Source organism: Pipistrellus hanaki, assembly GCF_964339955.1.
Source record: "Pipistrellus hanaki genome assembly, chromosome: 1".
Classification (NCBI taxonomy): Eukaryota; Metazoa; Chordata; class Mammalia; order Chiroptera; family Vespertilionidae; genus Pipistrellus; species Pipistrellus hanaki.
Genome location: NC_140503.1, coordinates 186,260,100 through 186,286,206, shown reverse-complemented (window position 1 = coordinate 186,286,206; position 26,107 = coordinate 186,260,100). Strand labels below are relative to the sequence as shown.

The 26,107-nt window shown below is 37.3% G+C and overlaps 1 protein-coding gene across 4 annotated transcripts in view; it reads right to left on the bottom strand.

Annotated features, from left to right (window-relative positions):
- The window catches only part of ATP8A1 (ATPase phospholipid transporting 8A1), a 200,481-nt gene that overhangs the window by 105,195 nt on the left and 69,179 nt on the right, over nucleotides 1-26,107 (bottom strand). For 2 of the 4 annotated variants that reach the window (XM_084900562.1, XM_084900561.1), the window contains exons 12-18: nucleotides 25,212-25,339; nucleotides 22,615-22,692; nucleotides 21,415-21,503; nucleotides 15,633-15,677; nucleotides 7,189-7,261; nucleotides 4,823-4,928; nucleotides 3,010-3,092 (exon numbers count right to left, since the gene is read on the bottom strand). In XM_084900562.1, the coding sequence (XP_084756688.1) occupies nucleotides 3,010-3,092; nucleotides 4,823-4,928; nucleotides 7,189-7,261; nucleotides 15,633-15,677; nucleotides 21,415-21,503; nucleotides 22,615-22,692; nucleotides 25,212-25,339 (602 nt within the window). The remainder of the gene's footprint in view (nucleotides 1-3,009; nucleotides 3,093-4,822; nucleotides 4,929-7,188; nucleotides 7,262-15,632; nucleotides 15,678-21,414; nucleotides 21,504-22,614; nucleotides 22,693-25,211; nucleotides 25,340-26,107) is intronic. The other 2 variants (XM_084900563.1, XM_084900564.1) reach the window with 1 other exon arrangement.

The window sequence follows — 26,107 nt, the reverse complement described above, 5'->3', positions numbered from 1 at the left end:
GGACCAGGAAGTGAAAGGAGGGGTCTAAAATAGGAAGAACTGGGTCGGAGCATCCCAAACACTGGCCCTTCTTGCACCAGCAGAAGACCAGGGTGAAAGAGGGTCTTTCGTCTAGAAGTTGACTGGCGCAGTTGAAGACATGGCATTGTTATCCCGATGCTGGATGCTGGGCCTTCATGCCCCAACCCACTCAGCTCCCTACAATAACTATCATTATTCCTCTCAGAGAAATAACGTATGAATGCATGAAACAAAAACTGCATACTATTAAAAAAGAAATACTGACAGGGCAAAAAAAAAAAAGTTTTTGGAAATCAAAAACATGACAGGGAAAATGAAAAGACAAATCAAAAGAAGGGCAAGAATTCAAAGTTGAGAAAAACTTCCAAGAAGTAGAACAAAAAGGCAAAGGCCTGAAAAGAAGTGAAAAGGTTAGTTCAAGAATTCTAAAGAGAGCAGAACAAAAAGAAGGAAAATGGAATCATTCAAGAAAATTTTCCAGAATTGAGGGATGGCATACAAATGGAAAAGGGTTCACCCAGTGTTCAGTAAAATGGGTTAAAATATTCCCACTAAGGCATAGGATTGTACAATTTCAGAACTCTTAGGACAAAGAAGATCCTACAATCATCAGGGGGGCAGGGCAGGGCAAGTCAGAAAATATGTGGAATCACAATGGGTTCTGATTTCTCAACTAAGTGTGCTGGCCGCCAGAAGACAGTGAAGCAAACAAAATTCTTAAGGAAAATGATTTCCATCCTGACATTCTACTTGCAGGCAGGCTATCAACTATTAAGCATAATGGTTAAGATAAAAAAAATGTTTAGACTCGAGAGAAAGAAAAAAAAATAAATCATTCCCCTTGTACCATTTCTCAAGAAGCCACTACAGAATGTGTCCCACAAAAACGAAAGAGTAAACCAAGAACCAGGGAGACGTGGCCTTTAGGAAATAGGAGGCCGAGCACAGACTAACGGGAAATAAAGGGGATAGAGGACAGTGGCTCCAGGGTGACATCTGTGAGTAAGACTGTCAGCCAGGGCATCCGAGAGCTAAGGAGCTGGGCTTGCTGAGGGCTATCACTCCTGTGTCCCCCGCTTCCGGGACAACTTTTTAACCTGATGAAACTCACAGATCATGTGCTCCCTCAAAACCAGGGAGTTCACTGAGAAAGAAGGGTTGATATAGAGGAAAAGTCCTAAACAGGAGAAAAATCTAAAGGAATGTCAAATGCCATGGAAGCAGCCTTAGGACTAAAATGGCCCAGACCAAGGAGAATGGAGGACTTCAAGAAGGATGTCTTAAGAATTGGTTAACTAACTGGCAGGTTATCTGATAAAGGTGTATAAGAAGGTATAAAGGCAATCAGCAACAGGAAGAAAGGAAAATAAGCAATTTAAAAATGTACACATTTATCTTTAGGAAATAAAAGGAAACATATTTTCAGGAAATAATTTTAAGCCAGGAAATAAAATTAAAACAAGAAAATACTGAATATAGCAATGTTGAGCTAGGCATATGGCTACAGGTGTAATAATATAAACACTAAATAATGATTTATAATGATATAACTTATATACATAAAGTACATACTTTTTAAATGTATAGTTCAATGAAATTCATTTAGTCTGACAAAGGCATAGTTGGTGTAATCACCTCAAACAAGATACCGAATATTCTCATCACCCCATAAATTCCTTTGTGCCCTTTCCCAAACAACCTCCTCCCTGACTCTGAGGCAACCACTGCTCTCAATTCTATCACCACAAATCACTGTTGCCTGATTTTGAGCTGCTTATAAATGAAACCAAAGGCTATGCACTCCTTTGTGCCTGATTTTTTTTCTCAATGATGTTGAGATTTATCCATGCTGTTGATGAATCAATAATTCATTCCTTTTTACTGTTTAGATATCCTATTGTATAAGTATATCACAATCTGTTTATCCATTGTCCTACTGATGGACATCTGGTTTGTTTCCAGTTTTTGGCTACCATGAATAAAGCTGCTAAGAACATTCCATTAGACATTGCCTTGTGGACATAAACTTTCATTTTTCCTGGGCAACCATGAGAACAAGTTCTGGGTCAGGTGCAAGTTTACTTGTATTGGAAAACTCTAAAAGGTTTTCCAAAGGGATTGCATCATGTTGTGAGTCTACTAGAAATATCTGGGTACTCCACTTCCTCTATATTATCATTAACATTTGGTGCAACAGTTTTTATTTTAGGTTTTTTGATGGTATGCAGTAGTATCTCATTATAATTTTAATTTTCATTTCTCTAATGACTAACAATGTTTTTTCATGTCTTCTTTTGATAAATGTTTAAGTCTTTTGAACATTTAATAAACTGGATCTGAATACTTGTTTAACCAAAAATTGTAATACAATTATAATAATACTAGAGGCCTATTGCATGAAGATTCATGCAATAGGCCTTCCTTACCCTGGCTGCCAGCACCAATTTTCCTCCAGCACCCGGGACCCAGGTCTTTGTTGCAGCCGCAGCAGAGAAGCCAAGTCTTAAGGCTTCTCTGCTCTGGCCACAGTGGAGAATCCAAGCCTCTTCAGTCTTTAGTCATCTTCAGTCTTTGCTCCGTGCCTGCATATGCAAATTAACCTGCCATCTTTGTTGGATTAATTTGCATACCCACTCCTGACTGGCTGGTGGGCATTACAAATGTATGGTCAATTTGCGTATTTCTCTTTTATTGGTGTAGATTGGGAAGAGATGGTGAGTCAGAAGAGATAAATCCTCACTTAACAAAATATAATAGAAAGTCAATAGGCATGTATAATATTGAAGAAACTGAGTATCATTAATCACATATACTTTTTGAAAATATGAGATGTATAAATGCTTGAAGAAAGACATAAAGTAACAGAAGGTGGTTGCCTCTAGAGTAGGGAACCTCTATTTTAAAACAAGCCTTTTGGTATTATTTTATCTTTAAAGCTATACATATGTTTACTTTGATGAAAAAAAGACTTAAAAGTAAATAACTTACTGAATCTATAATCACTGAGTCAGGTGTTCTTCCAGTGAAAATAAAATTCAATTGCTTGGCTGCTCTGACCAAAGCTCCCTCATCTGTTTTGGAAAAAAATAGGTGAAAGCAAATACATGGTGATATAAAAATTATTCCCAACACCAGAGAAATACATCACTATACTATAATTTACTGTTTAATTAAAAAAATGTTTTGTTGATTTCAGAGAGGAAAAGAGAGGGGGAGAGTTAGAAACATCAATGATGAGAGGGAATCATTGATCGGCCTCCTCCTCCAGGCCCCATACTGGGGATTGAGTCCATAACGTAGGCATGTGCCCTGACTGGGAATCAAACTGTGACTTCTTGGTTCATAGGCCAATGCTCAACCACTGAGACACCTCGGCCGGGTGCTGTTTAATTTTTAAAGCATTAAAATTCTTCTTGTTCTGGCTTCTGTTATGCAATCCATTTATTTTAACGTTATATACCAATGCCAAAGGAATGAATATGATAATCTGAGATCAGTATAGACCCAGAGTCCTTTTTCTGAACATTAAGACTCAGTCTTACTTGTAAACAAGAATGAAAATGTACATGTGCATATTTTCTAGGAACGTCTTTCTCAAAATGAATGACACAAAACTGCCTTCTTACATTCTATGTCTTTTCTCCTAAAACATTGATTGTAGAAAAGCTAACACTACTAATTGAGAATTTGACTTAAATGGATATAAAGGAATGGAGGCTTGATTTTTTCATATATTATTACTAGTACTGTCATCACCATGCTACTTTAAAACTTCTTGTTGCTGAGGGTAGGGTGTGGGATAAGAGAATGTTCATATAGTTTCTGTCCCAGCAATGTGAGATGTAACTTTTCTTATACTTAGAAGGAATTTGGTACATTCTACTAGGTTACAGCTACTGGTTTAGAATACAGTTTAAAATCCTTCTAACAAAGTTCTCCGAAGTGTGTTCCTTCTTTCCTAAAAACTTATAATAATTGGATTGACTATTTACCCAAATTTACATTGAAAATAGGTCTAAAATTAAGCTCAAAAATTAACTATGTTAATATATTATGTTATGGAATCCCTTCAAATGTGTAAACCATCCTCATCCAAATAAATTCACAACAATCTATTATTGATTATCATTCCCCAAAGAGGGAAGCAAAACTGGTGCTCTAAAACGCACACTCTTTAGGTAAACAGACCTTCCTTTTCTTTCTGTCTGCTTATGTGCAAAAACAGCTTTTTACTTAAGTTTTTTTTTTTTTTTTTTGAAAGAAGGGATAATTTACCATGTGCATATAAAAAATACTTTCGCTTGCTTGAATTTTGTTATTCAAATTTCTATGTTATATCATCTACCAAAATTGTATAAAGGTTTATATTTTAACATTTAGATATATTTAATTCCAAGAGTCAAGGTTTGTCTAATTAGTAAACGATTTTTTTAATTTAAAAAACTTAAGTTGGGCCAAAACCAGTTTGGCTCAGTGGAGAGCGTTGATCTGCGGACTGAAAGGTCCCAGGTTCGATTCCGGTCAGGGGCATGTACGTTGGTTGCGGGCACATCCCTTGGTTGCAGGCATATCCCCAGTAGGGGTTGTGCAAGAAGCAGCTGATTGATGATTTTCTCTCATCGATGTTTCTAACTCTCTATCCCTCTCTCTTCCTCTCTGTAAAAAAATCAGTAAAATATATTTAAAAAAATAAAAAACTTAAGTTGGTTATTTTAATTTTTCAAATTAAATTGATTTTATTGACAATCTCAAGAAAAAATTTCCACGGGAAAAAAATCCATCACAATTGCTTCATTTGTACCTGGAGATGCTGCTTGGTAAATGAGCTTGTCGCCTTCTCGCTCTGGGACTGCTGTGTGACAGACCGCCATCATGGTGAGAAATTCACAGATCGTAGATGCAGTTGGCTGTAAGAAATAACCGACATTAGACCTTCTCACTTAAATATTCTGACACTCATGATAGCAACATTCCTTCATTAGCTAACTAAAAAGACAACATTATGATAAAGAAAAAATATTTTTAACTGAAATCATTCATTCTTGTACTCTTTCATTAATTTGTAAACATTTATACAAGACAACTCTGTGTCGTTAAATAGAAAGAGTACAGTGAAAAAAAAGTGGATATGGTCAAATACTGGGCTTAGAAGACAGAGAAATACTAAAATGTTCTTTATCTGGTTCTAATTCCTGACCAGATTTATTTATTTATTTATTTATTTATTTATTTATTTATTTATTTATTTATTTATTTATTTACAGAGAGAGGAAGGGATAGGGAGAGATAGAAACACTGATGAGAGAGAAACACCAATGATTAGCTGCTTCCTGCACGCCCCACAACTTGGACATGTGCCCTGACCTAGAATCCAACCAGAGACCTCTTGGTTCATAGACCTTTAAAATTCAAAACCCAAAGCCACATTGGCCAGGCCCTGACCAGATTTAAATTTTAGGCATCTCATCTTACTGTGGTTGACTATTCTGGGTTGAGTTGATGATAGCAGGGGATTCCTCTGTAATGCCTTGTTCTCCCTCTCTCCAAACTGGCAACCTTAACTGACAGTTTTTACCAAATAAAGAAATGATTGAGCAGTTTCCATGTATGATGGACTCGTGTGACCTGAGGAAGACATGAAAGTAAATACTTTCTGGAAGGAGTTTAGTTTATAGAAGAAAAGAAGCCAGATCTCACATTAAATATCTGCCTGCCTGGCTCTTGACAAAGAAAAATATCATTCAAATTAAATAAAAAAATCTCTCTATGCTGTTGGACAAAAAATAAAATAGCCTGGCCAGTGTTGCTCATTGGTTGATCATTCAAAAGAACAAGGACCCAGAACACAGATAAACATACACGTATAATCTATTTATAGAGTGAAAAGGGCTGTAAAGAAGAGAATGTGCAAACACACGCAACGTGATTTGGGAAAGTTTGTGGTTGTTCTGAAGATAATGAAATATTTAAGCCTGTGAGGTTTTAGCTGCATGATAAACTGAGCAGAGATTTTTCATCAAACAGGAACCTAACATGACTGAAAGATCCTAAAGAAGGAAATAATGAAGTGTGTTTGAGAATATAAAGGGAAACCAGCATGGCCTGGGGAAAAAGAAGGGAAGAGCAGCTTCAAGTGAGACTGGTGACAGGCAGGCCCAGATCTTTGTAGGTAAGAGGGAAACCGGACAATGGTTTTGAACAGGGAAGCGGTGGGACTTGATTTCCACTTGCATCACTGCAGTTGTCTTGGGCATCGAAAATTGGAAGGAAGTGGAAAGGAAACCAAGGAGAACGGTTAGGAGGCATTCCAGTAATTCACACAGGGGATGGGATGCTGGTCCTCTGGACTCAAGTAGTGAATGAGAGAATAAAGACGATGTTTGAGACGTATTCTAGAAGTCAGTATTGACAAGGACTTGGTGACTCCATTGACTGGAGATGGAGGGACAAGTTAGTATCAAAAGCAACCCTAACGTTCCTAGGAAGAAAAATTAAGACAGGTGGTGGTGAAAGTTACTGAACTTGAGGGCACAAGAGGGAAGAAGAGGTCTAGGTCTAGGTTTTGTGGATCCTGAAGCTAATAGGCTGCTGTAGGCTCTCGTAAGAAAAAAGGATACAAAAATAGGCATGCAAACACATGACAAGAGCGCCATCCAGAGGCACAGGTGGTAGGTTCACCCGTACTTCAGAGGGAGCATGCTGGGCACATATTAAAGCAACTGTGAGAAAAAGCTCTGGGGCTTAAAGGCCAGGAAACCCTACCACCTAATCTGATGAAGCTTTAGTGAGTGTCAATGAATTGATAAAGATATCCATAGTTCTTACTGTGTATAGTTGGTAATGGCCTATCATTTTGAGCAGGTAATCCATTTCTACAGATATTTTGAAATGGTTAATAGTGAGTTCTTTCAAACAAAGAGGGTTCTAATATTATTTAATATAAGACATTGTTACAAGATAGAATATTGATAATGATAATAGGAAAACTGACTATCTAAGAACCATGTTGGCCAAGTTAAAAATATTAGCAACAGATTTCAAAATTTATTAAAAATAATCACAAAACTAAAACACCCCCACAGAAATTCAGAGAAATGCTCATTACTACAGATATGAACATTTAGTTTTCACTCACTAATTAGAATATAATGATTTTATGTCACTTACATGATTATTTTGGAGATTTTCCAGTAATGATGAGTCATTAAATGTTTTTTCGTCTCCAAACTGTGAGCTCTGCCTACAGGGGGGAAAAGGAGCAAACCTGGTTTATTTATAGCAGCTCACTGATCTGTTTGTAGCTTTTTAAATAAATCACTATGCCTGCAAACCCCTAATAAATATCATATAGAGTCATTAATGAATAAGGCATCACCAATTTCATGAATAAATCAGAAAATATATTCAAGCATAGCAAAATATGACAGATTTTTGTAGCATAATGAAAATAGTATTTTATAGTTCATTTCCCTGGAGTGAAATTATATTGTAGCCAATGAAGTTTTAAAATTTTAATTTAAAAAAATGTAGCAAAACTGCTAAAATACCAGGAATTGAATTTCTTCTACTTCTGTAATTTTTTCAAGTTTTAAGAATTCTGAGATAAAGTTATTAAAATCAATACTGATGAATACTTTTACCGTAGCCTAGGAGAAATCTTTACTTGTAGTAATTAACACTACATGATTATCATATCAAATATAAAAATATGAATAAACTACATATTTTATCATCATTAACAAATACCTGATATGCTTACATACATATCACATGTGTTCTGTATACTGAGGAGGAAAATCATAAAGGTGTATGAGATTCTTTTGTGCTTGGCTATGTTCAGGTCAGCACACACATCATGCACTTCAGAAGAAACAAATGGAGTCAGAATGGCCTCCGTAATCTAGCTATTATGAATCTTGGCAATGAAATGCAATATAAAACTGTTAAAATTCAAAAGAACAAGGACCATGCAGTTGGGAATGTCAAACCCAAAGAGGATACTTTGCAATGTTCAGTGAAAATCTATAGATCTAAGCTTTTGTGCACTGAAGGAAATTTCAGAATTGGTTCATTAAGGAAAAAGATATGTTCAATATTAAGTGACTGTAAACCCGAAAGTTTTTAATCACAATCTTTACAGGTTCAAAGAGCATTGTCAATGTCAATGTGCCAAATAGCAAGAGTTTCATAATTTAAAAACCAGCAGTTTAAAAGGAAAAATCACTGAAGAAAAAAGAATTTAAATAATTGTACATACACAATACCCTCAATGAAACATATTTTTCCCAAAACCAAAGGAGGAAGTTAGAACATTTATAATAAAATACATCTTTATTTACATGTAGTATATGGTCTATTAATTCTCAAAATTATATTACATCTTTATTAACATATAGTAGTTTAGAATTCTCAAAACAACCCTGGAAAGCAGAATAAGCATATATTATTATTATTATTATTATTATTATTATTGTTATTGTTTTTCCTCCTCCTCTAGTTTTAAAGATGGAGAGAAAAATCCAAGGACTTTTAAATGACTTATTAACAGGCAAACAGAAAAAAATAGCACACATTCTACTACAAATACTATCAGTTCTTATTATTTGGAGTTCCATAAAATCTTCCTACTTTTAAACAATTCATTAATTGTTCTTAGTTATACTTTCCTACTTATTTGTTAGATAAATTGAATTGTCAAGGAACATTCACAGTAACATCTTGCAAAAGAAAACAAATTCTTTTGTTTTCAAAGAATTCCAGACTGAAAGCCTTGTAAATCTGAAGATATGTCTGTTAACCCTTTGTACACCATAAGCGTCTATGGCGTGTGGGGATGGTTTCCGTTTTGGACGCGTGGCAGTTAACTGGTTAATCCCACTGGTAATTCTTTCATCTTATAAATCACAGGTCACCATAACTGATACAACTTTCAAATGCATTTACAGCAAATAACACCAGTTATGCAGTTGAAATATTTGCCTGGGCACATCCCATCTTCCACCCACCAATGAAGGCTTCACCAGGGATAATGCTCTGTAAGAACTCTTCCAGAAAGTGGCTTCCTTTCCAAGACCATAAACCATAAACACCTCATCTGCTAATCGCATGGCCTGGATGGGTAATGCAGCCATGGTGTTCTTACCACCCCTCTCCAAAATCTTACCAAACACTTTTAGTAAATGTAAACAGATAAAACTAAGAAGTGCATGTCACTTCAAAAATGATAACCAACTGTACAATAAATTCAAGGAATACTTTAAACAGTAACTTGACAAAACTATGTGGATTGCAAACTGCTCATAAATAAAAATGCAAGTCAGTATCAAGATTTAGTTAAATTTTTCCATAGAAATCTTCAAGTGGCACTTTTCTCACCAGGAGACAAAGAAATAATGGTGTTTTGCAAGAAGCAATAAGAGAGGGAGTAGAACACTAAAGTAAGACACCATGAGCCGGTAGCCTACAACATCACATGACTGGCTGCTTCTTGCAGCCTGATTTAAAAGCCATGATACTTTATAAATGATTATTTCCTGATCATACAAAAACAGAGAGTCCTCAGAGCAATAAAAGTTAACAGAAAACTCAGAATGCATATGGCTTAATTGGTATTAGCTATTTTCATATAGGACAGAATGGATTATGACATTTTAAAAAATTCATGTTGACAAGAAAGTCATCAGGGAAAAAAAAAAAAGAGTTGGACCTACACTTTTCACCTTAAACTAAAATAAACTTCAGATGGATGAACAATCTAATGGAAGTACCAAAGAATGGGATAATTTAAAAAATAGAAAGTAGGAAATACATAAACATCTATCATATATAGTTCAGAAAACAAAACAGATAAATCTGACTGCATAAAGCTAAAACATTTCTGCAGAGCAAAAACACTGCAAAGTCAAAAGCTAAAAACAACAAACTGGGAAAAATTATTTCCAACTCACATATGGAAGGCTAATTTTCATAAAACAGAAAGCACTCAGAAATCAATAAGAAAAAGATCAACAATACAATGGAACAATGAGCAAAGAATATAAACACAGTTCATACAGAAGGAAATATAATTGGCTTTAAGCATATTTTAAGTTCAGCCTTTAAATATAATGAGAGAAATGAAATTCATATTTGACAGAAATAAAAGTTTGACAGTCCTGTGCCTTTGTGATTATGGAAAAAGTTAAATCATGTCTCATCGATGATGAAAATTGGTTCCATTTCCACAGGGCAAATGGGCAATTTCTGTCAACATTTAAATGCATGGATCCTTTGATCCGGTCATCCCAGTTCTGGGAATTTATACTAATGATCTGCCTGGAGCAAAATGTTACATGTATTCATTTTTTTTGCAGCACATTTTTAATAGCAAAGGATTAAAATAACCCAAATTCCATCAGGGATGTTGCTTTAAAAAACTTGGTACATCCACATAATAGAATACTATACAAAAAATGGGTAGCTATTCATGGAATATGGACAACTCTCAAGAATGCAGAGCCAAAAGAAAGCTGGTACAAAACTGTGCAGTATGCCTCACTCTCTATCAAAATGTGAGAAAAAAAATACATGTTTGTACAGATCTGGAAGAATAGAGCTAAAATTGGTTCCATTGGCCCCTTCAGGAGGGGAAAAGGAGGGCTCCAAGAGAGGGAACAGAGGAAAACCTCTCCTTCTGTAACATGTTAAAGCATTATGAACTTAAAACATAAATCAAACTTAAATTTAAAAAAAACACACACAAGAACAAAATCTATGTCAGCCATCTGAAATATACACATCCCACATGTAAACTAAATGTGTACATTATACACCTGCACATATTACACACATGCACACACAGGAAGACGAAAGGCAGTGTGATTGTAAAGCATTTTATTAAATAGAAGTGTATATCCTGCTTTTGAATGGTGCTATTGGTTCCAAATCAAAATTCCTCTAAAGAAGGCTTCATTTTTAGAAGTAAATTTGTTATTCAGAGTCAGGTCCAGTAAAGTTCAAGATGATAAGCAAGCGATCAAATTCAATAACATTTTTGTTGGCCACTGGTGATGAGGCCTGCTTTTCCACATGACTGTAGTAATTCCCAAGGCAATTACAAAAGAGGGGCTCCCAGACATCCTGTGAAACAGCCGCCTCACTGGAATACATAGATCACCTGTCACTTTGAAGACTGACTCTGACTTGGTCGCATTATACCGGGTTATGATGCAGTCACACCCGGGAGATTGTTTCAGAGAGCCTAGCTGAATAAAGAAACGCCACTCATCCCATCCATAATTACATACAGAATGAAATGAGAAAATAAAGGAGACCAGACACTATCCAATGATATTATGATAATACCAAAAATCACTGTGAAATGACTAAGGACAGAACACTTTAAGGTAATTTTTTTCTGGAGAATTAACCCTCATTAGCATTAATGTAAAAAAACTTATCAGAAAGAATAATATGGAGCTATATGAAGTAGTTAAGAAGAAATAAATATGGCAAGGACTGGTTTGGATAAGTGGATAGAGCGTCGACCTGCGGACTGAAAGGTCCCTGGTTCGATTCCGGGCAAGGGCATGTATGTACCTTGGTTGCAGGCACATCCCCAGTATGGGGTGTGCAAGAGGCAGCTGATAGATGATTCTCTCTCATCGATGTTTCTAACTCTCTATCACTCTCTCTTCCTCTCTGTGAAAAATCAATAAAATATATTTTTAAAAAATGGACAAATTTCAGCTCTAGGCAACAATATGGATAAGTCTTAGTAAAACAATATTTAAAAAAAAAGAAGAAGAAATAAATATGTTATCTGAAATTTACTTCAAAATAATAGTGTGGGAAAGGTATACATTAATTGAAATTGGTAGTGAGTGCTTATTATTGAAGTGAGTTGATGAATACTTTTGTCTATGCTTGAATCTCTTCCACAATAAGCACTAGAAAAAATGGGTATGGAAATATATAGTTTTGGAAAATAGCCATATCTTAGGGCTACATGAATGTTGACAATAAGCAGATTATTTTTCCCTGCAATGGTAAAATTTTTTTTATAGAAAGAACTAATCTGTAAGGTTATATGATAGTTTATGGTAGTTGGCAATAACAACAAAACCACACTAATTTTGAAGTGGCTAGGCAATGATTTTCTCTCTCTAAACTATTTATATTAATATATATAAGCAAGTAGAGCTTCAGCCATCATCCAATTATCTTTAATGAAAGGGTTACTACATCCTAGGTTTGCCTTTAAATTCAACTAAATGGAAAAAAATCTACACACATTTAAATGTTAAATATTATGGTTGTTTTTTTTTTTTAACAACATTTTTGTGGTAAATACAGTAGGGCAGTAAAATGCATGCAGACACAGGTTTTAAACATGGAATTCAATGAACTTCACATTGAAAAGGGAAGCCGCTGACAGACAGGAATGAACTTCCAGATTCTGGACTTATGCAGTCATCACACTCTGGCTTTCCCCTGCAGACCAGCCATTTAAAGACGTGGTCAGGTGCCTGGAGCGCAGGATTCAACCAGGACCACACTTTTGGTATCGGTGTCACTGGCAACATGGAACCAATCGGATGAGGTGGGGGAATGCTAGCTTTATGAACGTGCAAAACTGATGTCCCCAGGCTAACTTTTCTGCAGTTTAATTTCACCTGTTCTTCCCACCTTAACAAAACAAGAAGCGAAGAAAAAGTAGCATGACAAATAGCAAAGACCTCTGGCGCTCTAAAAGCAGTTCTCTTCCGAAGTGTTTACAGTCTATAGGGTGTATGTAATGTGAGCAGCTCCCACTTGGTAACCAGGCTCCCACGTCTGCTGGTTGTATAGTGTGGGGCTTCCTTACCTAAATTTCACCAACCTCAGAAGAGTCATGTCCATCACAGTGCCTCAAATATGTCCGGAGGTTAATGAGAGACACCAGAGCTAACGTTCTCTGTGAGCGCTCCACGGCCAAAGATGTTTCTACGCCCCTTGCAAACAGAACTCACTAATCCTTACAACCTCCCTGTGAAGTCCACCTTCCACCAGGTGAGTACGGGCAGGAAGATGATTGTGCACCTTGTGCAGGGTCCCCAATAGGGGCAGGATGTGAACGTGGGCGGTCAGAAGTCGGAGTCTGCCTCCTTGACCCTACCCTGCACAGGACTGAGACACAGCATAAGCTCATCCAGTCTCTGTTCCTTCATCTTTGCAGGCCCACATCATCTTTGATAGATGGGAAACCCAAGGATATATTTAAATAAAGCTCATCTACAATAATTAAAGATAATACGATAATTAGACCAGACATCCTTCCGGGCGACCTTTCAGATAAAGCCAGGGTGGCAAGGGAAGCCTGGGTCCCAGGCGCCTGCGGGCAGCTGGCGGGAAGCCCAGGTTCCGGGTGCTGGAGGGAAGCCAGCAGCCGAGGGAGGGAAGGCATGAATTTCGGGCATCGGGACTCTAGTTTAGTTATAAAAGTGGCAAAAGTCATCCCTAAGTTTTTATTTTTTAAAAATATTACAAATATATAAATTTATATGTAACTGCAAGTGGAAAAGTACAATTTATGAAAAAGCTGGCATTTTTATTTGGAGCTACCTAGCTTAGAAGGTCAAGTATCAAATTTTCCAAAAGGAGGTTCTACAAAAAGACCTATTAAACTAGATAAAATAACATCCTCTCTTTCCAACAGTGATAGCAGTTATGACATCACCTCTGTCAAAAATAGGATATTTTAAATGGCATGAGTAAACAAACAACAATCTTTAGCATTTCCATTCAATTTTAATTAAAATATGGTAAAGGCAAATCCCTTCTTTTACGAATAAGTGAGTTATCTTAGAGAAATGTGCCCTAATTCCATATTAAGGAGCGATGTTTAAAATGAATAGAATGGCCCTGGCAGGTGTTCTCAGTGGTGAGAGCACCGGTCTGAACACCAAAGGGTCCCGGGTTCAAGTCCCTGATCTCCCGGGTGCCCTTGAACAAGTTGCACAGTGTCTCTTCCGGCCTGGGTTGCAGGTTTGCTCCCTTCCCGCTGGTTGGGGTGGTCAGGGTGCTTCCGGGAGGCAACCAATTCATGTGTCTCTCTCCCATCGATGTTTCTCTCTCTCTCTTTCTCCCCTGGTCTGCCTCCCTTCTCTCTGAAAAGCAACAGCAAAAATATCCTTGGCTGAGGATTAACAATAAAAAAATTAATAGATTTTTAAAATTTTTACTTATTGATTTGATAGAGAGAGGGAGGGAGGAAGGAAGAGAGAAAGAGGAACATCAATTTGTTGTTCCACGTATTTAGATGTTTATTCGTTGCTTCTTGTATGTGCCCCTATGGGAAATTGAACCTGTAACCTTGGCATGTTGGTATGACATGGCAGGGCCTAACAGAATTATTTGATGTTATAGAAAAGCAACAAATAAAAAATATACTCAACATTTTAACTATATTATCAAAATGTTAAATGAAAGGGAATATCTACACCATTAAACTCGAATTATCCACCAACAGTAAGATGCTCTGGCATATTTTTAAAAATTATTCAGTTGTGTGTAGGTGTTCAAATCCATGACATTCCAAGCAATGAGCTGAAATGAGATGACTCATCAATTATCACATGAACCAAACAGCTGCCTGTCATTAACCCCTAGGTATCATGAGCTTTACTGCAAATCGTTACCAAACATCTACTGTACTGAAATAAAATCTAAGTTGAATAATATTAAATGATATTTTTGGACTTCCATACATATTAGAAATGTGATTTAATCATACAAAACATGCACAACCTGAAAATAAAAATGTAGCCACTTATAAAGCCGCAATATTTTCCACAATTACCAGCACTAAAGAAACCTGTTTCTTGAAATTTCATTTGCCATCAAATCATGATGAATTATAGAAATATCAACATATTAACTTATACAACTCTAAATGAAAATATAAATTCATGAAGGAGGGATTTTATTTTATTTTTTAATTTTACTATTGTTTTTGGAGGAGGGATTTTCAAAGTAAAAAAAAAACAACCCAAAATATTGAAATTAAACCTGTAAAATGCCATCTTTAATAATTGTAAAATTAATTACATCCCATTTAACTCTAGTCCTTGTAGCATAGTCTTTCATCATTTATTCCAGACATTTGATTTTTAAAAAGTCCATTTTCTAGTCCCCCAAAGAGATTTAATAAATGAATGAAAAGAAATGTACAGGAGACATCACTCCTTGGGTATGTTTCAGGAGCATGTTTCTGTAGCTCAGCTGAGTCCATGCATAGCGGCAGAAGGTGGCAATGCTGAGCTAAAAAACGGAGTTTCTGGAGCTGTAACTGAAATCTTAGCAAGTTCACAGCGCAGGGGCCCCAGGTGGGTTATTCCAGACTTTATTGTCGATACACACTGTAAAACTTTGACGAGCCTAAGCTTTAAACTAAATGTCTATAAAGTGAGTAAAGGTTATTCAATAGGAAATCAAGGATATTTCATGAATTTCAACAACTACCTACTTTACAGCATGCCACCATACCTGATCAGTAATGCTTTTCTCAACAGTAGTGAAATGTGTCTAACAAAACAATAAAATGCAAGCCTTTTAAAGGAATCAGTGAGACAGAAAAGGTCCATGGAGCTTACCATTCATCAGGAGAGCAGCCATAATCCTCAGGCTCAGGGACATGGCTTCAGAAAGCAAGAAGAGGGACAGAAAGAGATGAAGAATAGTCACAGAAAGGCTGATGGATCTTCAAAAAGTTAAGAAAATGAATTTTTAGCTGATTCTGGAAGAATGGCAGTTAGTACAGTAAGTAGAATGATCACTTATGGCAAATAAGCAGGTTCATAAAGTTATTCTATAACTGGATAGCTACCTTGCCTCTTCAGCATGAGATTTACTGATATTTTGCACAGAATCCAGGATTCAGTAGGAAATATTTAAACTTAGCGGTTTAACGACAAAGCCAATGGAAACTCAATCACGTACTGTATAATCAGAATCAAGTGTTTTAATGAAATAAACATGCTAATACCTAGGAACAAACAACCACACCGGTGAAGTTCACCACATATATTTTAGAAGTAAATCGGACTTTCATGAGGTGATGGTTCGTTAAGCAGGTAAAATGAATTAATTACATTTATATAAATGAAATAGAACCACATTTTAAGATTTTTCTCAAAAACTCCACTTATATCATAATTCAGTTATTAAACCATTTAGCATCTCAAACAAGAAGCATGTTCATGAAGACCTAATTTCCTCCATTAATTAGCTCAGGTGAGCACTAGGAACATGGGATGGATGTATAGCTTTTACTTTAACCAGCCAGTCATACATTCTGTCAAAAGTGGCCCAGAACACATCACAGAGCAGATTTTCTCTTACGTATGCATGTATTTATAAAGTTTCATTTTTATTGATCATTTTCCCCTAGTTTTCCTGAGGTATAACAGACATGTACCAGTGTAAGGTTAAGATGTACCATGTGTTTGTTTGATACTTCTATATACTGCAAAACAATTACCATAATAGCCTTAGCTAACATCCCCATCCCCTCACACGATTATCATTTCTTTTTTTGTGGCAAAAACATTTAAGATTTACTCTCTTAGCCACTAGAACAGATTTTATCTCCCATTTCTTTTGTTATAAATGTCCGTTCAATATTTTTCTTTTAAATTAAATCTATGAGGTATAGGTAAACTTTTTAAAAATGAAGAGTTCAGGGCCAATGTAAAATGTTTGTTACTTTTGAGAAATGTACGATTAACTTCCCTGGGACCTCTCACTCCCTAAGTGACCACTCCACTCTCTTTCCCTTCACCAAACTGGCCCTGTCAATCAGAGCACCTCTTCCACCTCCAAGGCGCTGAGCTGCCTCAGTGCAGTATCCACTCCAACCACACGGGGGCAGTCCCTTCTACTCACTCAGCATCCTCTCCTACCAAAGGACTTTTGTATAGCGTGAGAGGAAGAGCTAACCTAGCCCCTTGAGGGCAGGACTCCCAGAAAAGGCAATGGCAGTGAACACTGCAGTGTTCAAGGCAATCGCTTCTGACCAGCCTCAAGGCTTGGACTCCAGACTGTACAAGGCAGGGGCAGGGGGTGTGCTACCCAAGCAGCCACACTGTCCAAGGTTGTGTCAGGTTGCACCGGTGTTGCCCAGCAGCCCCTGATCTCACACACCTGTCCTACTTCTCAAGTCAGGCAGTTTCACCACCACAGCCCTCCAGGCTCAGGGCCCCCCACCCCCTGGCCCGCCCTGGCAGATGCTGAGCACTGTGCAGTGTGATGAGCAGCAGGCCGCCCACACGCTGCTATTGATCCTGTCTGCAGGAGTTTCCTGTGATCGCAGCTCCGGCAGTGCTGGTGTGTCTGCACGGTCTGATGATTCCTTCGCCTTTGTTTACACGTCTGGTCAGGGCTGTTCCATCTGCCTGGTAATAAGCTCTTCACTGAATCAGACTCCGTCTTAGATCTCAACTCAAGTATCGCCTTCTTAGGGAGCAGTCCCTGACCTCCCTGATTACATCAACCCCCCATGGCAGACTCCCATAGACCTTTGTACTGTGTTCTAATGGTCTGTATGATTGCTAAATCAACAGCCATTAACCCCCAATTAGGCTATCAACTCTAGGGGGCAGGAACCCTGTGAACTTTTGCTCACCCTTACAGTCCCATTATCTAAGGTGCCTCAGACCTAGCAGGAGATTAGCATTCACCCAGGAAGGCAAATAGAGAGATTCATGGTGTTTACCCAGCTTTCACCTCTAGTCACGTGAATAGAAAGACACATTTGCTGATTTTAATTCGGATGGGGGCAAATTTTTTTATTTCATTGTACAAATATTTTTATTTTTTAAAATATATTTTTTTATTGATTTCAGAGAGGAAGGGAGACGGAGAAATAGAAACATCAATGATGAGAGGGAATCATCAATTGGCTGCCCCACATGGCAACCAAGGCATGTGTCTTTGGCCAGAATCAAGCCCAGAGCCGAAACCGGTTGGGCTCAGTGGATAGAGCGTCGGCCTGCGGACTGAAAGGTCCCAGGTTCAATTCCAGTCAAGGGCATGTACCTTGGTTATGGGCACATCCCCAGTAAGGGGTGTGCAAGAGGCAGCTAATCGATGTTTCTCTCTCATCAATGTTTCTAACTCTCTATCCCTCTCTCTTCCTCTCTGTAAAAAATCAATAAAATATAAAAATTAAAAAAAAAGAAAGAATCAAACCCGGAACCCTTCAGTCCACAGGCCAATGCTCTACTCACTGAGCCAAACCAGTTTTGGCTTGTTTTAAATATATTTTTATTGATTTCAGAGATAAAGGGAGAGGGAGAGATAGAAACATCAATGATGAGAGGGAATCATTGATTGGCTGCCTCCTGCAAGCTCCACACCGCAACCAAGGCCAGAATCAAACCTGGGATCCTTCAGTCCACAGGCTCTACTCACTGAGCCAAACTGGCTAGAGTGTACAAATATTTTTATGTCATTGCCCACCACAAATCCAATTTGGGGCAAAGTTCACGTGAAATGAGAATAAGTTAATCAAGAGTAATTTTTGAAGCATTGTTTTAAGTGTTAAATAGTATCTTCTAACAAACCTATGGAATACACAGAACTAGGTAAAGATTACACTATCAAGAGACTTCATCTTGCCCTTGAACCAGATAAAAGCAAAACAACTGACCATTGGCTCTACCTAAGTGAGGCTTTCCCTCACTGCTTAAAAATGCTGAAAAAAACACCAGCTCTGAAACTGTAGCCCCAAAGGCATTTGTTAGTATGTGCAAGACCGTTATTTTCCTTTATTCTGCCACATCCTGGAGGGGCACACACCATGCTTCCTTCTGTGGGAGCCGGAAGTGCGCCTACCTAACAGTTCCCCGTGTTACAAGCGTTAGACACTGCTGCAGGGCACGTGGGGTCACGGAAGTGCGCTATTTCCCTGTCGGAACTCCCATCACCCAAGCCGTTCCCACAGAGAGGCGGCTCACAGTAATTACTTTTTCCTGTGGCGTTTGGTGGACGTAAGCTAACGGTTTCTCTAAAGCCTTCAGCTATTCACAACTCTCCACAAGGCGGATGCTCCTACTGCCTGACCATCAGTCTGTTTGGAGGAGAGGATGTTATTAAAAGCTCAGTCAGGGTGAAGGATCCTAAAAGCACATATACAACCCATACATGGTTATTGGAAGCAGTTGAACAACTGGCCTCACTCAACAAGGCTTTAGGTATTCTTGAAAGCGTGATGCAACACTGGAAAAAGAAACATATTTCTGTGTATACAGTTAAAATTTGCAAACAAAGAAACACCTTTTATAAAAATTTTCTAAATATGTTAGAATTTTATACCTAGGCAAAAACACCTTAAAGATCACCTGCTTTTTAATAATTCCAGAACCGAACTCGGATCTGTGGGGGAACAGAAGGATTTAGATGCCTTTGCTGCCCACAGTCCCCACCCACCTCTTCCCTTCACCCATTCTTCCTTCCCATCATATCTAAAGCTCCTGAATTTTGAACTCTCTCAGGATGTATTTGAGAATTACTTTTCTGATCTTCTTGAGCCAGGCCTTAAACCTTAAGCAATAAATATTTCCTTGCTCCAAACTCTGGGGGGGGGGGGAATCACCTGCTCTCACCACCTTCATTTTTAAAGAGTTTGGAATATTTGAAAGGAATTCTCCATGGTCACAGTGAATTAGTAACAAAGGCACAACTAGAACTCATGTGTTATGAGTTATTTTGATATTGAGAGGTTATTTTCCCAAAGAGGAAATTTGTTTCCCTGAAAACTTAATCTAAAATCTAAATGAGGATAATTCTGAACGCGAACACTACTTTAATATTTACCAGTCTCAACCCCACTCTGCCATATACAGTTAATGACAACATCATCAGCAGACACAGGAAGAACACTGCTCTACAGAACTACTACCTGCAAGTGCTGAAGGACCTTTTCCAAGAATCAAACAACAAACAAATAACCAACCTAATAAAATGCAGATGGAAAGAGTATACCTAGAGACCATTCTAGCTTTCTGCTCTGAGAAACTCACCATCAATAATGACTATTTTGAAACGCTTCTTCAATTGGAAAATGGACAAAGTAAAAAAAGGATGCCAATTATCAAACAGGTAATTCTAATAATCGCATTTCGGGATGGATGCAGAATTTGTATAAAAACCAACATTACCCTAAGTCTATCAGCAAGTATCATACAACAAACTCTCGAATCTTGACACGTCTTTCCTCCTCTCGTGTGATTACTGTGGGCCTCACATACACAATGTTAAAAGCATGGCTGCACCTCTCCTGCTTCCGTGGCTGACCACACAGTGAGGCCAGAAGTAAATTCGGGGTTGGGGTGACGAGAGGCTTTTCGGTCTAAGAGAATTAGCAGATCTTCAGATCAAGAGGAAAGGTGCACCATGGCACCTAAGCCCAGAAACATAAACATGCTTCTCAAATGAACAGCCTGTCGCTATGACGTGAAAAAACCATTCAATCAAATGACTTTTTAGCTGAACAGTTTAGAAGCCTTTTATAGTCACAGCAGAGGCCTGATACATGAAGATTCGTGCAAGAATGGCCTTCCTTCCCCTGGCGGCTGGCACTGCCTTCGCTCCCACCTTTTTGCTCTGGCCCGGAGCCTCCTCTCCGCCTTCCCATGCTGCCCAGGGGCCTGCAGAGGCTAGGGAGGTGTGGAATGCCTGCATCGATGTTTTGCATTTGTTTGTTTGTTTTTTCTCTCTCCCTCTCACTTTCTCTCTCTCTCAAATCCAATGTAAAAAAGCCATATTAAAAAGAAAACAAGGATTTTGAACAGTTCAGGTAGGCATACCTGGATATGAGAAAAAAATGAGTGTTCAACAGCACATGCAAAGAGACATTAGCCTCCTGATAAAAGTTTTTGCTGATACTCATTAATTCTTCCCTGGGTTTAAGAGGTTCATGTCCCTACTTCCTTCCCATCACCAGAAATGTAAGTTGTTCTGTGACTGAAAAGAGGAGAGATGATGAAAAAAGAAAAAAACAAACAAACAAAAACAAGTCAAAAGGACAAGTTATCAGAGAAACAAGAATAAGGTTTAACTTGAAAAGTGCCCAAGGCCAGATTGCATGCTCCTACCACGTGCCAGCTGTACCCTAACTTAACGACAACACAGAGGGAGGGGTGTTTGTACCAGGTACAGACCGCGAGCAGCTCTAAACACGGCAATGTTATCAGGCAGAGGTGGTTCCAAATATAAAACACAACACATACATATCTGTTGAAAGTAAAACTGCTGCTTTCCAGATTAAAAAAAAAAACAAAACAAAACCTCCACTAAAAGAACTCTCAAAATGTACCAAATTGCTAGCACTAATTAAGTTGTATTTCATATTCTATTTAAAGAGGAAAAACTTACCCATAAGCAACCCCAGCTATGGTGCACTTCTTAAACTGCATCACATTGCACGTCAAAGTTCCAGTTTTGTCAGAAAAGATGTATTTTACCTAAAAAAAAAGAGAGTTTAAAAGGTCTCACTAAAATTTCAGAAGTCTTTTTATGCCAGTCTTCTACAGAGAGGGGGGAAAAAACCCCTCAAATTATTCTTTTTATCAATTCTGTTACATCGTAGGGGCACAATGGAATGCTATTAGTGGACTTCTTATAACATATAAAGGAATATGTTCAACTATATTGGTTTAGTATTGGAACAGTAAACCATTTCATGTTTGACTCTCAAGGTATTAGAGAAACGATGGTCAAACAGAAATCTGCCTCGATGTGGAATGAATTTCCACCAGAAAGTGCATTTACTGCTACTTAACTTTTATGGGGCACTAAAACCTCTCCCAGCATTTCTCCACATAATCGAAGAACAGGCATTTGCTTCTGCAATGAACTTCATACAACATCTGACCTGGTAAGGAAAAGGCTGATTCTGGTCTAAATGCTATTTAAAAAATAAGAGTTAGCAACTGGCCAGGGCACAAAACAAGAAGAATCTTTTCTTAGCCAGTACAGGGTGGGGCAAAAGTGGGTTTATAGTTTATACAGAAAACAATACAACAACGGATAAATAATTATGTAAGAATAAATTCTGTACTTCGTGTACTCACCACTGTAAAACTGTACACTTACTTTTGCCCCACCTTGTTTGAATAAATGGATGACAGATATACATGTGTATGAATTGTAAATCTAAAATTCCTGTTTGACTACTATTCCTGTTGTTCAATTTACATAGCTTCATTGATGAATTAACTTTTTTCTTCCCTTCTGGTCAAAAGCTATGGACAATTTTTAAACTGAGAGTTTATAACGTAAAAATTGCCAATACTTTACTACTAGTCGGATTTTATACTGAAGGACACTTCTCAGTACAATACCTTATTTGAGAGCAAAATATGCTTTAAATGCATTTACAACTTCATTTACTATAAATGAAAATTGATGGTTATGTACTAATATGTATTTATGTGATTATTCAAGTAATAGAAAATTAGGAATTGTCAATTCATACAAAGTAGCTGCCACAAACATTAATAGTTGCCTTCTGCATTTCTAAATCACAAAGAATCTGACTTCCACGTCAACACATAAATGAGAAATACCATTTACCTGGCCGAGCTCCTCATTCAGGTTAGAGGTCCGAGCCATAGCAGCAGTGTCTGTGGGCTCATAGTGCATGTCGAGATCCTTTTTAAAAATAAAATAAATCCGTGAGTACAACTAGTCATAAGACACTGAGTGAAATTTCATTTTAATTGGTAAGTTGTGTACATAATCACTCGCAGCTTTTGCCATCCCTATACCATTTCAGTTGATTTCCCTGAACAGTGCTCAATCTAGAATCACAGTAAAGGCAGAGCAATGTGACTGGTAGAGCACGTCTCTGGATATCAGACTGACTGTAAGGATTAAACAAGATAATGTATGTTAGATAATGTATGTGCTTCCTATGGGGTCTGACACAATGTAAGTGCTTAATGTGAGCTAAAATCACAGCAACTAAATATTAATACAATAAGTACAACTTCACACCCCTGGGAAAATGACCTACTGGATTCTAACCAATTGTACTTTCTTGGCTAAGTTTCTTACATGATATGCACTTGAAAGCAAAAAGAGTGCATTCTCAAAACCTAAAGAGAAACGTATAGTTTACACACCAATTTGTTCTTGCTTTGCACCCGAGAAATATGAGTTTTGACTCCTAATCCCATAAAATTTAATATTCTTTATAGCAGAACATTTTAATGATCAGAGTTGACTGATTTTCACATGTCACATGAAAAGGTGAAATCTGACTTCTTCATATCTGCATTTCAGACTGCTCAATGACATTCCTGGAGTAGGTTGTTGAGTTGTGGGTGCCATGATTGAAGAGGGAAATTAAACAATGGGGCAATGTTTGGAGAGGAGTGACTGGAAGGGGGAGGAAGTTGGAAATCAAATGAAATGAAGAACCGAAGGAAATGGAGAACATTAAATGGGGAGAGGGGATATGATAACAGAATTGGCATGACAGTCAATTTCAAATGTTTTACAAGGCTAGTATTTGGAAACAGGATGAGACAATTTTCATGAAAGATCTGAGCAGAACCAGGATCAAAATGAGGCTGCTACTAATCTTATTTCCACACAAAGAATAAGCTGCTGGAAAGAGATATCTCTTCCGTCAGATAGGTTAAAAAAATCTCTGTGTATCAGAAAGGTGGTTGAAAGGTCTGCCGGGGTCACCCACCACTAAAATTATGTACTTATTTCAAGCAAATATTATTTTTGAAAATTCAAATAAAATAGCAATGAAATTGACTAGTTATTTGATTTGATATTCACAACTTTATTACTTCTGATTATAAGTGGAAAACCTTCAATGAGTTTTAAACGTATTTGTACAAACTTTATTACATTACAGAATATTTCTGGTTATGTATCTCCTGCATGAAGCGAGCTATGCTTGCAGCTCATCCTAGATTTATATGGATCTTTTACCAATGAATTAAGAGACTGACAGCTGAGGTGGATCATTTACCGTGGGAAGATAATGAGCAGTTACAAAAGCAGCATCAGTTATATTTTTAAAAATCCTAATATTGTTCCAATAGAAAGACTTTAAAGCTATTTAAAAAGAAACATCAAAAGATAATACCACAATTCCTCAAAATAAAAGAAAAATTAAACTTTCAGGCACACCAGGCCTGGATATTAATTTAATTTACATAAATTCATTAATTTAAGTTTGGTAAAAATAAAACAGAGGAAGAGCAATGTATTTTATAAATAAAACATTTAGGAAACAGATGTCCAGCACATTTTCCCAAGATTTAAAACAATATTTAAGGGGGGGAAAAAAAGGAAGAATTCAAGTGCAGCTGAAATTGTTTATAGTGTGGTAGCATAAACTCTATAGATGTGTAAAACATGGCAGGAGCCCTGGCTGCTACAAGAAGTGCATACAGTATTATTTTTATAGTGCTCAATTGTTTACGAAGCTGTCCGCTATGTTGTAAGATTTCTGGGATTTATGGAACCACTGGGAGAAGCAGGTAAACTCTATTTATCATTCCTGCTTGAGTGTCCAAGGGAATATGGCTCAAAGAAGTTGAGTGGCTTGCCAAAGCTCACACAGCTAGTAAATTGTAGAATGAGAATATTTTAACTTCAACCCCCCTGGTTTTCTTTCCCCCACGCCCACTATATAATGCAAAATAGGTTTCTTGTCGAAACTGGTTTGGCTCAGTGTATAGAGCGTCAGCCTGTGGACTGAAGGATCCCGGGTTTGATTCCGGTCAAGGGCATGTACCTTGGATGCGGGCACATCCCCAGTAGGGGGTGTGCAAGAGGCAGCTGGTCGATGTTTCTCTCTCATCGACATTTCTAGCTCTCTATCTCTCTTCCTTCCTCTCTGTAAAAAATCAATAAAATATATTTAAAAAAACAAAATAGTTTTCTTGAACTAGAGACCTACTTTTTGCAGATGTCTGGTCCATAAACTTGGGTGATATTGAGATGAGAGATTTTGTTACCAATTTTCACATGTCAAATAACCTTATTACAATTGTATTAGGCTTAAAATATTTTGAAATATTACCTTGTAGTCAACAAAAGGTAAGGTATAATTAAGATTTTTTTTTCCCTCCAAAGAAATCAAAAGATCCTATCAGGAAAAGATATGTTTTGAGAGATAAGAAACAATAATCATTCATATTTACCCAATTGATGAAGTATGCCTGGGTAAATTTCACCACTTCCAATGTAACCAATAGGCTGATAGGAATGAGATTATTGAAAAGGATGATGAAGGTCAGGAAATTCAGTCCAAAATTATTAGCTCCACCATCTGTTGGGGAAGGTAGGAAGAAAAACATTTATAGTTTTATATATGTTATTTTGATCAGAATTTTAAGCGTAACAAAAGTTTTTCATAAAGTACAGTATATCTTGATAGTTTGGGAGGAACACTGTGCTGATAACATATCCTAATTCTCAAAAAAACATTCTTCAAGATGGAAGAGCATTATTTGTGTACAATATATTAATTAATCCCATTAAGACATGCATAATGATACTAAAAAGTAAAAGTACTGTCAAGCATTTCAAATTCTGTTTCAAGCACAAAGTTTAGAGATATTAGGGACAGGACTGAGGGTTTATAAATGAAAAATCTTAACTGGGCAGAACCACTTTTGAATAAGCTTTTGGAAAGTGCTTCCAATTTAAAGCATGCCTTAAAAGCAAACAAACAAAACAGCACCAGCAAAACTAACCCAGACAGCAAAAACAATGGTAGGGCAGGATCCTAGATTAACTCAGCTCTAGTTAAATTAAAGTCTTCATCTTCAATAATGAAAATAAAACAGTCATCCCAGCTACACTGTAATGTACACAAAGAAACAAATTGATGGTAGTCGCGATGGTTTTAAAGTTGAAATAGTAAACCAATGACTAAAAAAACCCACAACAAAAACTTGGAGTAGCTGCCAAGCTAAATCAATATAATAAAAATATAATTGGAAAAAAATCAATGTTGCTGTAAAGATTTTCCTAGAATGTCTTTACACCTTTGAAAATTAAGTATTTGTTGGTCAAGGACTCATCGAAAGGCCCT